At 39.0% G+C, this 13,908-nt stretch overlaps 2 protein-coding genes across 2 annotated transcripts; both read right to left on the reverse strand.

Annotated features, from left to right (window-relative positions):
- Positions 1-3,806: 3,806 nt before the first annotated feature.
- LOC128129263 (protein PELPK1-like) lies at positions 3,807-4,370 on the reverse strand. The gene has a single exon (XM_052767891.1). The coding sequence runs from the start codon at positions 4,368-4,370 to the stop codon at positions 3,807-3,809; it is 564 nt and encodes a 187-aa protein (XP_052623851.1).
- Positions 4,371-13,135: 8,765 nt separating this feature from the next.
- LOC111899067 (protein PELPK1-like) lies at positions 13,136-13,666 on the reverse strand. The gene has a single exon (XM_023894954.2). The coding sequence runs from the start codon at positions 13,664-13,666 to the stop codon at positions 13,136-13,138; it is 531 nt and encodes a 176-aa protein (XP_023750722.2).
- Positions 13,667-13,908: the final 242 nt, after the last annotated feature.

The raw sequence follows: 13,908 nt of genomic DNA on the forward strand, positions 1-13,908 counted from the left end.
CCTTCAGCTCATATATGGATTGCTCCAATACCATCAAACCCTCAATATGATTCTGGTATACCACTCGGTCCTCAGCTCATATCTGGAATGCTAATGTGCCCTCAGTATGAGTCTGACATTCCCTTCCTGGCCCTCAGGTCATATATGGAATGCTAATGACTCCTCAGTATGAGTCTGGAATGCCATCCCTGGCCCTCAGCTCATATCTCGAATACTGCAGGGTTTGTTGGCTACAACACAAAGTAGTACACCCTCAACCCAACCCACACAATATATGAAACATATAACAGATAATATCATATACAGATAATCAGACAATATCACAGGCAGTCCTGCAGATCTACCAGACTATCATATCCATAACTAGCATATATACTCATGCATATCTATTCCGTACTTGGCATATCAACAATCTTAGGATATCAACCAAAGGGACAACATTGGTGCCTTTGCCCCTGTTAGTACAGTATGGAAAATCCACCTCGTGTTGCTGAAACACACAGATGATCCCTGACCGCTGACTGCCAGATCCCAAACCATCATCATCAAGACAACACTCCAACAATAGTTGATTCCATGAATACCCTCTAGCTGCAGATCTGCTAGAAGATAAATGATAATCATTAGCATCTAGCCACTGACTCATATAATGAGTCCAACAAACAGGGTAAAAGACCTTTTTACCCTTCCTCAAACATGACCCAAAGCCAAGGACAAAACCAGATGACAAAAGGTCCAATATAAAAATAAACTCTTAGCCCAATTGTGGCCCAATTTTCCAAAATGGGCCTAATGCCATTCACTCAAGAAGATCTAGCAAGATAAAATCCCAAACCATAAAACCCCAGATGGTCCATCGCAATCCAATGTAGGCCAAACCCAAATCCTGATCCAAAGGCCCAAGCCCCTGCAAGCCTACACTTGGCCCAATTTTCAAAATTGGGCCCAACTCCTTATTGGGACTTGTCCAAAGGTCCGATCCTCTACTTAGCCCCAAAACACACTTATATACTCATTCCATTAGGGCCCAAGTATCAAAGCCCAAAAGATGGCCCAATACCCGAAGCCCAAAATCTGAAATCCAATCAGGGGACCTACGGGGGGGCGTACCCGTTCGGTATGCTGGGCGTACCTTGCCTTGCATTGACCCATTACAAGGTATTGACTCCAAACGTGGGGCATACAGAAGCTTACGCGGGGTGTACTCATGCAAAACTTAAACCTTCTATAAGTGCTTAATGGATTAAGCACTTGAGCTCAAACTTTAGATCGAATACTCAAATGTGTTGTAGAACCATAAAGTCTCAAACTTTAAGACTTTGGTCAACCAAAAAGTGCTTAATACATGTTCTTAACCCACTTAGACCTCCTACAATGAACTAAGGACCAAACTAGCTCAAGGGACCTCATTTTTATGCCTTAGGACCCATCCTAAGTTCTGAAAGGACAGCTTAAGTCGACCAAAGAAAAGCATGCACAATATTGGGACTCTTGGGAGAAGAAGGATACCAAAAACTGGCCAAAACAAGATCTACACAATTCAAGCATAAAGGTAGAAGCTTTATACCTTCTAAAGCTCCCCGAGATGGTGACAACCTCAGATCTACAAGCTTGATTCCTTCCTTGACTCCTTGATGCTTTTTCTTCTCATTCAATCACATCACCAACACACTTTAGGCTCTAAAACTCTCTCTTATGGACTAGGGTTTGCTAAAAACGGATAAAAGGCTTGGAGGATGGAAAACATGAGAGGAGATGGTCCATAAGGTGCTTAACTACTCCACAAACCCTAAAAGTTAAGGTTTCACTCTGGCACTCGTACGCCGAACGTACACATGTGTACGCCCAGTGTACTAGGGCAAGACCTAGTACGCTTAGCGTACTCACATGTACACCCAACGTACTACTCAAATTTCCAAAATCACAATTTTGCCACTTCTTTCCAAACCAAGGGCCAAACATGACATAATTCAAAGTCCAAGGGATGAATTTGAAGTTATTGAAAGATAGGGTGTTACAAAAATGTGCAATTTAAGAAAGTGTTCAAAACAGAACCGGACCAGACACCGAAACAACAAAAGTGGAATAAGTCATAAACTAAGAACAGAGAACCCGACCGATTACTACTAACCAGTTCCAACAGGTTCGTATCTCGTTCCGAATTGTTTTTTCGGTTAAAAACCCAACCCTAGGTGACTCCACGATGTTATGTGGACGTACAAACCTTGTAGTATATTGTCGGATGGACATGGAAATTGGGTTTAGGATCATAGGCATTGCATTTCTACTAATGTTGTGAAACTAATATGTTGGTATTTGTTCAAAAGTCAATGATATTACATGAACCTGCTTTAAGGGTATTGGGATGTTTTGTTGATTTAAAGTATTTTGGAGGTTCAACTCCAAGTATAGACGACTGTCATCATCCTTTACTCTTGAAGAGTTGCACTCGGGTATTCTCACAAGACATTCTCACGCCTTATGCTATATTTTGACGTGTTAGAGATGAAGAAGGATGCTTGGTTATTTAGAAGATGAGATAGATGTAATATCGTACTTGTAGTTATGTTTTGAGATCCATTGTAATATCCTCGCTATGCTTTAAACTAAATTTGAATTCGCACCAAATGCATATCCGCACATGTTTTAGCAACATAAGCTCTCATTTTTGGATGAAAACTATATTTTAATACCATTTTAAAAATCACCATATGCGAGTGATGTTTTACCTACTCTTGGCCATCCATAGTGTTTCCATAAGGTTTGCGGCAACTTGGAGTAACACGTCAAAATGGTCCTTCAAGAACATTACCTTCTTCATTCGTAGAGAGAATAACTGTTGCTTCAATAGTAATTTGTTCGTTCAGAAGTTTGACTTGTACAGACTCTCAAGTGTCAACCATAGAGACATTTTCTTCTTCTGCGACTTCATAAATCATCTCATCAGCTAAGGACAGTAAGACGGCAGGCTGAACTTAGTCATATTGCTAGGTGAAGTCTGATTCAAACATGTCTCTTGTTCGGTTTTGAGCATCTTGTCAATGTTATTGCCAAAAGTATAGACAAATAAATTTATCATAGCAGCCATGCCATCTGACCACAACCTCTCACTGATCTTTGATGATGGGGAATTCGATAAACAAATACTATCATCTTCATGGTGCTGCAGGAAAAGCGCAGCATTAAAAGAATACCAATCCCAGACATGTACAGCTAGATTGTACCGAGTACAAAGTCTTTTGAAGTTGACGAATCACATAAGGACATTTACCTTGCCAATAACATTTATATATGTCTCTTGATTTTTTGACACAACTGTGGACTGAAGTATTTATCGGATTCTGTAAACCTATTCAATTTGATGATTAAATTTAGTGTATTGGTGGAGTGAAGGGCCTGATGCACCATGGTGAAATAGATCCCACTGCAGGAACAATGTGTGCAATTACTTGAGTGACAAATAAATGTTCATTTTCCATTCCTTTTCCTTCCAAATTGATTAATTATAGAAAAGGGTGATATTTGTTCATGATTTGTTTTCAGCTTATAAATTGAAAACCTTTAATTTATGGATCCTGGTTCGTGACATTAATTGCTACCAGCAACATTTCCTATACAAAAATCAAGCACATTCTGTAATCAATATTTTAATGAAATACATGTATAAATGACCATACTATATATATAACCCTGAAAACAAATAAATAATCATCCAAACTTCATCAGCATTCTACAGAGATCTAGGTACTAAAAGTAGCAGTTGTAAGGTGAATCAATAGACATCAAGCTTTGCAAAAAGCATTACTTTATGGATGGGTAACGGAAGGGATAGGAAAATCCTTAGGCAACTCTGGCAATGTGGGCTTCGGAATGACGGGAAACGTGGGCTTTGGAAACTCAGGAACCACAGCAGGCTTTGGAACTACAGGAACATCAGGTTTTGGAACCTCAGGTAGCTCAGGCTTTGGAAGCACGGGAAGCTCAGGCTTTGGAAGAACAGGAATCTCAGGCTTTGGAACCACGGGAACCTCAGGCTTAAGCACCACGGGAAGCTCAGGCTTAGGAACGACCGGAAGCTCAGGCTTTGGAAGCACCGGAAGCTCAGGCTTTGGAAGCTCAGGTTTAGGAAGTACGGGAATCTCAGGCTTAGGAATGACAGGAAGCTCAGGCTTAGGAAGCACCGGAAGCTCAGGCTTTGGAAACACAGGAAGCTCAGGCTTTGGAAACACGGGAAGCTCAGGCTTAGGAACCATGGGAAGCTCAGGGATCTCTGCAAGTTTACGTGCCTCAGCAATGATGTTCCCGCTAAATGATGCTAAGCTGACAGAAAAAAGAATCAGGATTATGAAATTTTGGTGAGAACGTCCCATGGTGTTGCAAAAGGTAGATATTAGAAACTAACAAGTTAATTCGAGATGGCTTGAAATGGTACATGTGTTCATTTGGATTTATATAGTGGACGTGTGATGTTGGGAATAGTGTGAAGTACGTGAGTTGGAAGGAATTTCTTAGATTTGGGAGAGTTAGCTCAACTTCTCATCTGTACATAAGAGTTGAGCTGTCTTAATTAAGATATGAAAATGTGGGGATGAGACTTGGCGACTTTCCTTAGGAGGGTTTAATAGAAAGCATATTTGTTTATTTATTTGACAAATGAAACATAGTAGGTTCTTCATAATGCAAAAAGTTGTAGGTTATAAATTTTAGTTATTGATAGTAAAAGTCGAAAATATAAACAGAATTTATGTAATTCGATGAAATAAATTATTTCCTTATTATTTGGTTGGAAGATAAGAATTCAAAGATCCACCTTAACTTAATTTCCTAGTGCACATTATTGACCAATCCAAAACAATTAAATTTTGGGCCGGTGCACAAGAAAATATATCTAGCACCAATATGAATATTTAGGAAAGCAAGTAAAATAATTTTTTTCCAAACCGAAATTTCACCAATTAAAACATAAAATTCAAGCTTGAACTGACTTTACATTCGTTAGAAATTCAATTTTTTTTCTATGAACTAGAACTAACGAGGAGCTTGATTTTCAAAGTGATGCACGGCGGTCAAGCAGGCCTAAGATTATACTGCCAACCATTCTGGTGGATAGATCTACCAAATTTGGAGAAGTTCAAGATTCCAAAGAAAAGAGAAAAACCGCACCTCACTTGCTAAATTGGCATTGATCATTTACTTACTGAATTATTACTTATTTTTATAAGCATTCGCGTAGTAAAATATTCGGTTCTTGCCAACTTTCCATAATTAAACATTTACCTCTTTACGATTCTAACTAATCCGGACACTTTCCTTCCCTTTGACATTATACACTTATGTAGGTCACGTATTTAACACCCCAAAATTTAAGAGGCATATAGGAATGCCAAGGTACATGAAAGGGGAACAAGATAGAATGTGGCATACGAACACTTGCAAACAAGAAATGGTTTTTGGATGCGAGTTTAAATCCTTAAAGTAAGGTTGTAAATATTAAGCAAAATGTAAGAATGCTTAAAATGTGGGTTTTGGTTAATACATGAAACTTATTAGCGAAAAGAAGAAAAGTGAACATGTGAATAATTACAAGGAAATGGCAATGAAAACCAGTTTTGAGTGCACTGTATAAGTAATTTAGTTGTTCCTATATGCATCAACTAAGAATGAAATGCAAAAAAAAAAAAAAAAAAAAAAAAAAAAAAAAAAAAAAAAACCCAGCTTTTTGGACTTGAAATGTAAAAGTTATGTCAAATGGAAGTGTTAACGGTTTTTATGAGATGTACCACTTGAAAAAAACTACGGAAAACCTTGGTTCGGAATCAGAAATCTTGATGCTCACACATAATGTTAAACGAAAAGCAAATAGAATGTTAAAAAATAGGCTTTTGCAACTAAAATGAAAGCAATATTATGTATAGAATGTAGATACATGAACAGGTTGAGTACTAAAATATATATGAAATGATACATGGAACTTTCTTTGGCAATCGAGTTTATGTACCTGATTAAGTATTACCCTGGTTCCAATAGGCGGTTAATACAATTAGGTACCCAGGTCAAAAATAATTAAGGTGTTGAAATAAGGAAGTTATGCATGGTATAAGAATGGGTATCACCAATAACAAACGGTCTGAGTGAACCCCAAAGCACCTTTTATAAGTCGAATAGCTGCCGAGGGAGGGCTCATACATACGTAGTAGGTATAATGGTATGTCCAGCTTGATTCCATTTTGATTAAAGCCATGTTGTTGTGTTTTTCTAATGGAGAGGAACGGAAAGAAAGGGAAGTTGCCTTTCATTCCCTTCCCTTTCCCTTACATTCATCCCAAATGGGCTCGAGAGGAAAGATTTCATGAAAAATTAGTCTTTTATTCCCCTATCAATCACTCGTTTCCTTCTCTTTCCTCCTTAAAGCCTAGTTACGGAGTTCAACTTAAGGACTGAAAGGAACGGATGCTGAACGAAACAGAAAGAAAAGAAAACAAAAAAAGGTTTTCCTTATTTTTTTAAGGTTTTCCTTAAATAAAATGTAAAAATGCTTAAAACGCGAGTCTTGGTTCATACATGAAACTTATTAGCGAAATGAAGAAAAGTGAACATGTAAATAATTACTAGGAAATAGCAACGAAATCCAGTTTTTAGTGCACTATATTAGTATCTTAGTTGTTCCTATATGGATCCACGACAACTAAGAATGAAATGCAAAAGAATCAACTTTTTGGACTTGAAATGGAAAAGTTATGTCGATTGGATGTGTTTAGGGTTTTCATGAGATGAGCCACTTGAAAACAACTACGGAATACCATGGTTTTGGATGTTCAGAACTATAGATGCCCACACATATTGTTAAACCAAAAACAAATTAAATGTTAAAAAGAAAGCTTTTGGATATAAAATGAAACCAATATTATTTGTCGAATGTAGATAGATGAATTGGTTGAGAAATAAAAACTATATGAAATGCTACATTGAAATTTCCTTGGCAATCGAGTATATTTACATGGTTATGGTATTATCCAGGTTCAATAGGTGGTTAATATAATTGGATACCCAGTTCAAAAATAATTGAAATATTGAACTAAGAAGTTATACATGGAATAAGAATTGTTATCGCCAAGAACAGTTGGTCCGAGTTGACCAATAGCGAACCCCCAAGTTCCTTTCATAGATTGAATAGCAACCAAGGGAGGACTCACACAGACGTAGTGGGTATGATGACATGTCGAGCTTGACTCCATTTTGATTAACGCCATGTTGTCGAGTTTTTTTTTTTATTTTTTATTATTTTCATGGGAGAGGAACAGAAAGAAAGGGAAGTTGCCTTTCCTTCCATCCGCTTTCCCTTACGTTCATCCCAAAAAGGACCGAGAGGAAATATTTCATGAAAAATAGTATTTTCTTCCCCTGCCAATCCTCCGTTTTCTTTCATTTCCTTCCTTAAAGCCTAGTTACCGAGTTCCACTTAAGGAAGGAAAGGAAAGAAAGTTGAAAGAAATAGAAGGAAAGGAAGATAAAAAAAGGTGTTCCATTTTTTTAAGTAGGGAAGATGACATGCATTTGCATGTCATAAAATTATGACATGCATTTTGTGACACATTTAAATGCATGTCATCTTCCTTTATAACATTGTCTAAAATGACACACAATTACAACACATGTTTACAATATATTTTACGACACTTATTTTGCGTGCCATAAACTTAAGCATTTTAAAAAAAATTATATATTTACTAACTTTCTAATTGAGTGACAGTGGACCCTATAGACTTTCAAATATTCGATCCTACCCTAAGCCCTTCATCAGACAAGAACAGGAAATAAGGCAAAACAAAAAATTCTCAGGCTATAAGATCATAGTTATATACAACCATGATGTAAGCAGTAATGATGTCAATTTTAAATAAGGAAGAACCTAGGCTATCAAACATCAAATAATCAGGCAATTCTATCATGAAATTCCTAGAGATCCCTAGTCTATCACCAGCATGCTGTTTTAACATATCATAACATATCATAAGCTCTGATAACTATGTGGTAATTTGGGGTCTACTTACTGGTTCCGGCCGATCGTACATATCACATCCTCTTTGATTATTTTCAAAACCATTTGAAAATTTGTTTTGAAAACCCTTTTTCCTTAGTTTGAGACTGGATTCACATGAGTGTTCCTCCGATTCACTCAAACCAAGGCTCTAATACAACCTTGTAACATCCTTAAAATTTCAGTAAAATTCAAACTTTACAAAACAATCCCTTTTCTTTAGAGGTGTTTACAAAACCGTTGTTTGCAGAACATTTATTTAAAACCGGAATCATTTACACATAGTTTTCAAAACATTCACATTATCAGGGTTTCCCAGAAACCATAAGTCCAAAACGCGAGGATGTGCACGGTCATGCCTTCGCCTTGCCAAAACAACTGAAGCACCTAAAACAATAAACTAAAACCGTAATCACAAAGCTTTGTTAGTTCCCCCATACAAATAACAGCATGCAATGGGTCCACAGCTAATAGACTAGATTACCCATGAGCCCACAACAAACGTCTGGCTTGCCCCCTGGGCCGACAACTTATGTCTGTCTTGCTCCCCGACCCACATTACGAGTCTAGCCTGCCCTACCCAGCCCTCAGCTCATATCTAGAATGCCCATGAGCGCTCAGTATGAGTCTGACATGCCCTTCCCGGCCTTCAGCTCGTATATGGATATCTCCAATACCCTCAAGCCCTCAGTACGATTCTGGCATACCACTCGGTCTTCAGCTCGTATCTGGAATGCTAATGTGCCCTCAACAAGAGTCTGGCATGGTCACGCCTTCGCCTTGCCAAAACATCTAAAGCACCTGAAACAATAAACTAAAACCGTAATCACAAAGCTTTGTTAGTTCCCCCATACAAATAACAACATGCAATGGGTCCACAGCTAATAGACTAGATTACCCCTGAGCCCACAACAAGCGTCTGGCTTGCCCCCTAGGCCCACAACTTATGTCTGTCTTGCTCCCCGAACCACATTACAAGTCTAGCATGCCCTACCCAGCCCTCAGCTCGTATCTGGAATGCCCATGAGCGCTCAGTATGAGTCTGACATGCCCTTCCCGACCTTCAGCTCATATATGGATTGCTCCAATACCATCAAACCCTCAATACGATTCTGGCATACCACTCGGTCCTCAGCTCATATCTGGAATGCTAATGTGCCCTCAGTATGAGTCTGACATTCCCTTCCTGGCTCTCAGGTCATATATGGAATGCTAATGACTCCTCAGTATGAGTCTGGAATGCCATCCCTGGCCCTCAGCTCATATCTCGAATATTGCAGGGTTTGTTGGCTACAACACAAAGTAGTACACCCTCAACCCAACCCACACAATATATGAAACATATAACAGATAATATCCTATACAGATAATCAGACAATATCACAGGCAGTACTGCAGATCTACCAGACTATCATATCCATAACTAGCATACATACTCATGCACATCTATTCCGTACTTGGCATATCAACAATCTTAGGATATCAACCAAAGGGACAACATTGGTGCCTTCTTCCCTGTTAGTACATTAAGGAAAACTCACCTCGTGTTGCTGAAACACACAGATGATCCCTGACCGCTGACTGCCGGATCCCAAACCATGATCATCAAGACAACACTCCAACAATAGTTGATTCCATGAATAGCCTCTAGTTGCAGATCTGCTAGAAGATAAATGACAATCATTAGCATCTAGCCACTGACCCATATAATGAGTCCAATAAACAGGGTAAAAGACCTTTTTACCCTTCCTCAAACTTGACCCAAAGCCAAGGACAAAACCAGATGACAAAAGGTGCAATATCAAAATAAACTCTTAGCCTAATTGTGGCTCAATTTTCCAAATTGGGCCTAATGCCATTCACTCAGGAAGATCTAGCAAGCTAAAAGCCCAGATCATAAAACCCCAGATGGTCCATCACAACCTAATGTAGGCCAAACCCAAATCCTGATCCAAAGGCCCAAGCCCCTTCAAGCCTACACTTGGCCTAATTTTCAAAATTGGGCCCAACTCCTTATTGGGCCTTGTACAAAGGTCCAATCCTCTACTTAGCCCCAAAACAGACTTATCTACTCATTCCATTAGGGCCCAAGTATCAAAGCCCAAAAGATGGCCCAATACCCGAAGCCCAAAATCTGAAATCCAACCAGGGGACCTACGGGGGGCGTACCCCTTCGGTATGTTGGGTATATCTTGCCTTGCATTGACCCATTACGTGGGATTGACTCCGAACGTGGGTCGTATAGAAGCATACGCGGGGTGTACTCGTGCAAAACTTAAACCTTCTATAAGTGCTTAATGGATTAAGCACTTGAGCTCAAACATTAGATCGACTACTCAAATGTGCTGTAGAACCATAAAGTCTCAAACTTTAAGACTTTGGTCGACCAAAAAGTGCTTAATACATGTTCTTAACCCATTAAGACCTCCTACAATGAACTAATGACCAAACTAGCTCAAGGGACCTTATTTTTATGCCTTAGGACCCATCCTAAGTTTTGAAAGGACTGCTTAACTCGATCAAAGAAAAACGTGCACAATATTGGGACTCTTGGGTGAAGAAGGATACCAAAAAGTAGCCAAAACAAGATCTATACAATTCAAGCATAAAGGTAGAAGCTTTATACCTTCTAAAGCTCCCCGAGATGGTGAGAACCTCAGATATACAAGCTTGATTCCTTCCTTGACTCCTTGATGCTCTTTCTTCTCATTCAATCACATCACCAACACACTTTAGGCTCTAAAACTCTCTCTTATGGACTAGGGTTTGCTAAAAACAGATAAAAGGCTTGGAGGATGGAAATGATGAGAGGACATGGTCCATAAGGTGCTTAACTACTCCACAAACCCTAAAAGTTAAGGTTTCACTCTGGCACTCGTACGCCGAACGTACACATGTGTACGCCCAGTGTACTAGGGCACGACCTAGTACGCTTAGCGTACTCACATGTACACCCAGCGTACTACTCAAGTTTCCAAAATCACAATTTTGCCACTTCTTTCCAAAACAAGGGCCAAACATGACATAATTCAAAGTCCAAGGGATGAATTTGAAGTTATTGAAAGATAGCGTGTTACAAAAATGTGCAATTTAAGAAAGTGTTCGAAACGGAACCGGACCAGACACCGAAAAACAGAAGTGGAATAAGTCATAAACTAAGAACAGAGAACCCGACCGATTACTACTAACCAGTTCCAACAGGTTCGTATCTCGTTCCGAATTGTTTTTTCGATTAAAAAGCCCATCCCTAGGTGACTCCACAATACCAAAATCTATTATTATGCGTTGTCACTGGTTTTATTTATGGATATTAATCACCACAATGCGTAAAGTGGTTAGATACCCTTTGAGTGGGCATGTGCAATGGTCCACAAGTCAACTAGTATGTTATTATGTTGGTAAGGTTGTACAAGGTGGGTTGTGTACTAGCCACGAAGCCATGTATGACTGATACCATGTTATGTAGGAAGGGTTGTATAACCGATACGATGTTATGTGGACGTACAAACCTTGTAGTATATTGTCGGATGGACATGGAAATTGGGTTTAGGATCATAGGCATTGCATTTCTACTAATGTTGTGAAACTAATATGTTGATATCTTTTCAAAAGTCAATGATATTACATGAACCTGCTTTAAGGGTATTGGGATGTTTTGTTGATTTAAAGTATTTTGGAGGTTCAACTCCAAGTATAGACGGCTGTCATCATCCTTTACTCTTGAAAAGTTGCACTCGGGTATTCTCACGAGACATTCTCACGCCTTATGCTATATTTTGACGTGTTAGAGATGAAGAAGGATGCTTGGTTACTTAGAAGATGATATAGATGTAATATCGTACTTGTAGTTATGTTTTGAGATCCATTGTAATATCCTCGCTATGCTTTAAACTAAATTTGAATTCGCACCAAATGCATATCCGCACATGTTTTAGCAACATAAGCTCTCATTTTTGGATGAAAACTATATTTTAATACCATTTTAAAAATCACCATATGCGAGTGATGTTTTACCTACTCTTGGCCATCCATAGTGTTTCCATAAGGTTTGCGGCAACTTGGAGTAACACGTCAAAATGGTCCTTCAAGAACATTACCTTCTTCATTCGTAGAGAGAATAACTGTTGCTTCAATAGTAATTTGTTCGTTAAGAAGTTTCACTTGTACAGACTCTCAAGTGTCAACCATAGAGACATTTTCTTCATCTGCGACTTCATAAATCATCTCATCAGCTAAGGACAGTAAGACGGCAGGCTGAACTTAGTCATATTGCTAGGTGAAGTCTGATTCAAACATGTCTCTTGGTCGGTTTTGAGCATCTTGTCAATGTTATTGCCAAAAGTATAGACAAATAAATTTATCATAGCAGCCATGCCATCTGACCACAACCTCTCACTGATCTTTGATGATGGGGAATTCGATAAACAAATACTATCATCTTCATGGTGCTGCAGGAAAAGCGCGGCATTTAAAAGAATACCAATCCCAGACATGTACAGCTAGATTGTACCGAGTACAAAGTCTTTTGAAGTTGACGAATCACATAAGGACATTTACCTTGCCAATAACATTTATATATGTCTCTTGATATTTTTGACACAACTGTGGACTGAAGTATTTATCGGATTCTGTAAACCTATTCAATTTGATGATTAAATTTAGTGTTTTGGTGGAGTGAAGGGCCTGATGCACCATGGTGAAATAGATCCCACTGCAGGAACAATGTGTGCAATTACTTGAGTGACAAATAAATGTTCATTTTCCATTCCTTTTCCTTCCAAATTGATTAATTATAGAAAAGGGTGATATTTGTTCATGATTTGTTTTCAGCTTATAAATTGAAAACCTTTAATTTATGGATCCTGGTTTGTGACATTAATTGCTACCAGCAACATTTCGTATACAAAAATCAAACACATGTAGTAATCAATATTTTAATGAAATACATGTATAAATGACCATACTATATATATAACCCTGAAAACAAATAAATAATCATCCAAACTTCATCAGCATTCCACAGAGATCTAGGTACTAAAAGTAGCAGTTGTAAGGTGAATCAATAGACATCTAGCTTTGCAAAAAGCATTACTTAATTTATGGATGGGTAACGGAAGGGATAGGAAAATCCTTAGGCAACTCTGGCAATGTGGGCTTCGGAATGACGGGAAACGTGGGCTTTGGAAACTCAGGAACCTCAGCAGGCTTTGGAACTACAGGAACATCAGGTTTTGGAACCTCAGGTAGCTCAGGCTTTGGAAGCACGGGAAGCTCAGGCTTTGGAAGAACAGGAATCTCAGGCTTTGGAACCACGGGAACCTCAGGCTTAAGCACCACGGGAAGCTCAGGCTTAGGAACGACCGGAAGCTCAGGCTTAGGAAGCACTGGAAGCTCAGGCTTTGGAAGCTCAGGTTTAGGAAGTACGGGAAGCTCAGGCTTAGGAACGACCGGAAGCTCAGGCTTTGGAAGCTCAGGTTTAGGAAGCACCGGAAGCTCAGGCTTAGGAACCACAGAAAGCTCAGGGATCTCTGCAAGTTTACGTGCCTCAGCAATGATGTTCCCGCTAAATGATGCTAAGCTGACTGAAAAAAGAATCAGGATTACGGAATTTAGGTGAGAACGTCCCATGGTGTTGCAAAAGGTAGATATTAGAAACTAACAAGTTAATTCGAGATGGCTTGAAATGGGACATGTGTTCATTTGGATTTATATAGTGGACGTGGGATGTTGGGAATAGTGTGAAGTACGTGAGTTGGTAGGAATTTCTTAGATTTGGGAGAGTTAGCTCAACTTCTCATCTGTACATAAGAGTGGAGCTGTCTTAATTAACATATGAATATGTGGGAATGAGACTTGGCGACTTTCCTTAG

Source organism: Lactuca sativa, chromosome 9 (genome assembly GCF_002870075.4).
Source record: "Lactuca sativa cultivar Salinas chromosome 9, Lsat_Salinas_v11, whole genome shotgun sequence".
Classification (NCBI taxonomy): domain Eukaryota; kingdom Viridiplantae; phylum Streptophyta; class Magnoliopsida; order Asterales; family Asteraceae; genus Lactuca; species Lactuca sativa.